General features: G+C 43.3%; 1 protein-coding gene across 1 annotated transcript in view; it reads left to right on the plus strand.

The window, feature by feature from the left end:
* Positions 1-2,038: 2,038 nt before the first annotated feature.
* The window catches only part of LOC109542986 (centromere-associated protein E), a 23,457-nt gene continuing 21,248 nt past the window's right edge, over positions 2,039-4,247 (plus strand). The window contains exon 1 of the mRNA XM_019912466.2: positions 2,039-2,425. Coding sequence (XP_019768025.2) covers positions 2,420-2,425 — 6 coding nt within the window. The 5' untranslated portion in view covers positions 2,039-2,419. The remainder of the gene's footprint in view (positions 2,426-4,247) is intronic.

The raw sequence follows: 4,247 nt of genomic DNA on the forward strand, positions 1-4,247 counted from the left end.
AACTGAACGGGTTCTGATGAGAACAGTGTAAGCGTTCAAGCAAACCACTTCTGAAGATGCAAGCCACTCGTGCTTGCGAAACGTCAAGAAGAAATTCTGTCTAGTCTTCTGATCTAGTTTTTTGCAAATATCTGAGTTTTTAATAACATTTAATTTTTTTCACGAATTTTTCTATACTCGAAAGACACTCCCAGACACCACCTCCACAGGAATGACGCCAATTTTGAATCACCCTGTATTATCGTTTGACTGATCATGATGAATTCATTCATCAGCCATCCTCATCTATGAAGCTTAGCTTAGCGAAAAACGACCATTTCACAATCAATCAAATACTGGTAAAAGAACGAGCGATTTGCATGATTAAACAATTAATAGGACTTTATTGTTAATAATTATTAATTTGTATACCCGAATCATAATGGATTTCAACACGCCTTATACAACGGCAGGAAAGTTTACAATCGGAAGCTTGGCACGGTGTTGTTTAACAGTTATGTAGGTTGTTAGAGGATTTAATGTTGAAGAAATTTTGGGATTTGCATCGTTTTACTGGCCAAAGCACTCTTGTGGCCAGAATGGCGAAGGAGCCGGTCAAGTTGCCGCAATGAAAACCGAAAGTCTATCGAGGAAATACGTTAAATTATCGACTGCGTGGCCCAGTTTGGAACTTAATCAGGAAATCTCCAAGCAATTTAACAGCTAATTTCAGACTTACAAAACCGCGCGCATAATGGGTATCGGCAAATCAAAATCCAAACACTTTTATCTCTCAAACAACCTAAATTTTCATCTTGGGTAATCGTCCAGCCAAATCTGCATACACATCTTTAATTCCACTCTATTATTACCAGTTGTTTACCACTCGCGATATCAGAATTTATGGCCAGCCCATAATACCCCGGTTGTTTAACATTAAGATCTCAACTTTATTAACTGATAGGAATCTCTGTCGAAATCATGTTCGATTTCCCAATCGAACTCGCTTTTGCGTTTAACATTGCCGATAGTCCTTCAATAACAATCTGCCCAATTAATCGAAATGTTCAACTTCTGGTAATTGATTGGTTTCCGATAGCGAATCGACTGGAGAATCGCGATTTTTTGCGTTAAAACCCATTCCCAGTGCGAGTGAGAGTTCAGTGTGAAGAAAGAAGATCCATTAGTATGCAACGCCAATTCTGCAACATTGTTTGGAAACAGAAACATGTTCAAGTAAAGCCCGTGGCCCATGCATCCGTTTATACGATGGTACGATGATACGAAAGTGTTTCCATTGGTTGAAGATCTGTCAATTCGTCCTGCGTTCGTAAGACGGCAAACGAATTGGCAGATCTCCAACCAATAGAAACACTTTCGTATCATCGGCTTAAAGCCCATGTCCCATGCGTCCGTTTATACGATGGTACGATGATACGAAAGTGTTTCTATTGATTGGAGATCTGTCAATTCGTCCACGTCGTACGACGACGGACGAATTGACAGATCTCCAACCAATAGAAACACTTTCGTATCATCGTACCATCGTATAAACGGACGCATGGAACACGGGCTTAACGTGCAACTAGACGGTAGAGAGTAACACGAAAATCCTGGACGTTTTGGCGAATGCTGGAGAAGCGTCAACGCTTTAAAACCTCCCTGGAAGGTGTCTTAAGTATCCACGGAGGTCCTGGCAGTCTTCCAGAGGCGCTCGTGCATTCAGGGTCTAGAAAACACGAATTTGAGAGTCTCCGGAATACTGGGCGGATTGCAGACAATATGGCGAAGCTGGACGCCCAATTGTTTTTGCGGCCAGAAATTCACAACTTGACAAGCGCCTTTATCGACTGTTCTGCTTAATTCAATGTTTTTGCGTAATTTCACTGTACTCTCAAAAACAGCCATCTACAGCCCTTTGAAACAACCAACAACATCCCCCTTACGCGGCCGCTGCAAGCCCGACAAGGACGGACAATCAACTGAGTGTCCCAGCCGAAAAAAAGTCAAACCTATCATTTGTCAACGAGCGGCTGTCGCAATATTTTCGAAGTTTTCTTGCAAAAAACTGCGGTTTTCGCTGTCGATTAGTCGAAATCCATCAATTTTCATCGGTTCCGACCGCGAAACGACAACCGGTGTGCGAAATAAATCGCGTATCGCGAGCTGATATTAAGCGCGGCTATTTCGGGCAGATTTATTCCGCTGCATGTAGGCATCGCAATATCGGCGAAACGCGATCATTTTTAGCGCAAAAAGCCGTAGGAGTCGAAAAGGAGTATTTATTATTTATTTATTAATGTATTCTCAATTTCAATTGGTCGTAATGAAGAATGGAAAATGCAACTGAGCACTTGTGCGCCAGCACAACAGTTGTTTGCAAGGTGCTCACAGTCTCAACGGGTCTTCGTGTGGTGTCCAGTGAAATGGTGCGACAATTATGAATGTAAGTAAACCGAATTGCTACTTTCCACACCCTCGCTTGGCTTGAAAAAACCAGCCAAACACCCAACTTTTCTGGGCATTTTGCTGTCATTCAGCACTAAAAGTTGTCAACTGTATTTACAAGCCGATTTTCCATGCACTAAACTGTGTCAGCTTGTCAGCAGTGTATACGAAAGGCCACTCACTGCTACCCTCTGGGGTTGGTTTGGCCCTGGGTGCGAGAGAGATAGAGCGAGCCCAACCGACCCAAACAGGTCCGTTTGCCCGTGATACACTGCGGCAAAATTGAAATGTTTGCCTTGAATATAGCACACATCTCAAACTTTATTCCAGTATTCCCGACAAATCAATGCAAAACTCTCTTACTACTTGAAGCCTTCACAGTTGATGAGAAATGACTCAAACCATAGCAAAATGCGAAACAATACGCAACCGTTGCCTAATTGCAGCTGTGCAGGAAATAGTAGATTTTAAGCGAAAATGCATTTTGCAATTTTTTACGCTCCCATAATTTAACCGCTAATCAGATTAATGATTCTGATGCTTCCGGGTGGGGCGATTCTTGCAGAAAACAATCGAAAACGCATAAAGAATGTTTAGGGAAAAGGAGACGAAATTGCATGGACACGCACCGGTTATTCGGAAAACACAAACAGAAAGTTCCCCAAAATAGAGCCGACGCCTGCGTTGCGACGCCCCGAACGCACATGTGTCGCATTGACGTTGTTGCCAAAATTACCCCAAAACTCAATTTTCTGATGATTTCCACAATTTACTTTGCACCAGGTTACACACGGGAAATGAATAGGGCTCGATTCGTTCACAGTAGGATGCACCACCCTCCCTTCGTGCATTAGTGGGCGGTTTCCGATACGGATCCGCAGGTTTTCCGTGTTTTTTTTCTAGCTAATGACGGCAACACCGCCTAAACTGCGGCCAGTCTATCGGAAAAGCGTCGATGCAGTTCGCGTCGAAAACACGCCAAAGACTCTTTGACGCCGCCGGTTCCGAGCTCGAAGACGCACGTTTCACGACCCTTAATTTCATCCCTTCGGAGGGCCACAATTTTGTCGAAGACTCGCAAATCGCCCCGGGCCGAAACACCCCACTGTTCTTCAACTAGACGCAAGGGTGGCCTTTGAGGCTCAAAGGGCATAGTGGTGGTGCGTCCTTTGTTGTGCGTACCTTCATTCCCTTACAACAGTTGGATTTTGTGAAAGCAAGGTAAGTTTGCAGGGTTTTGCTCAGGTAGTAGATGCGAAATTTTACTGCAGTAGCACCGGAGTTTTTTTGCGCTCAGATCAATATAATCCGTATTTCATTAAAAAAAAGCTGGCAATTAATTCTTGATGTCGCCTCAGAAGCGGACGAAATCCTCGCAAACGCCACTTTCAGTTGTGTCAATTAAAGAAAACCGAATACTCTTGATGAAGTAATCCACCTGAGTTCCTGCATGACTGTGCTTGCCTAATGAAACCGATCTAACGCGGTGTGTGCAATTTTCTCTAGAATGATGTACAAATGAGCGTTCTTGCTCATTTTGCCTCCGAAATATGAGCAAAAACGGGCCGAAAAACACGAAAATTTGGCATAATCTTGCACCTAAGTGTTTGATATTCAAATGTCGCTTTCCGGGCCAAAACTACTCAAATTTCCTCACTCACGTTGTTACGACTAAATCGAGTTTTCAATTCTCTATCCAACGATGCCAAAGCGAATTCTGTGGCCCGAATGGTTCTTGAGAAACTTCGAATAAAGGCCATTTAGTTATCTCTGGAATGATGTAAAAACGAGCGTTCTTGCTCATTTTGCTTCCGAGAAAC

This window comes from Dendroctonus ponderosae, unplaced genomic scaffold, assembly GCF_020466585.1.
Source record: "Dendroctonus ponderosae isolate FM_Combo_2020 unplaced genomic scaffold, Dpon_F_20191213v2 Dpon_F_20191213_4, whole genome shotgun sequence".
Lineage (NCBI taxonomy): Eukaryota > Metazoa > Arthropoda > Insecta > Coleoptera > Curculionidae > Dendroctonus > Dendroctonus ponderosae.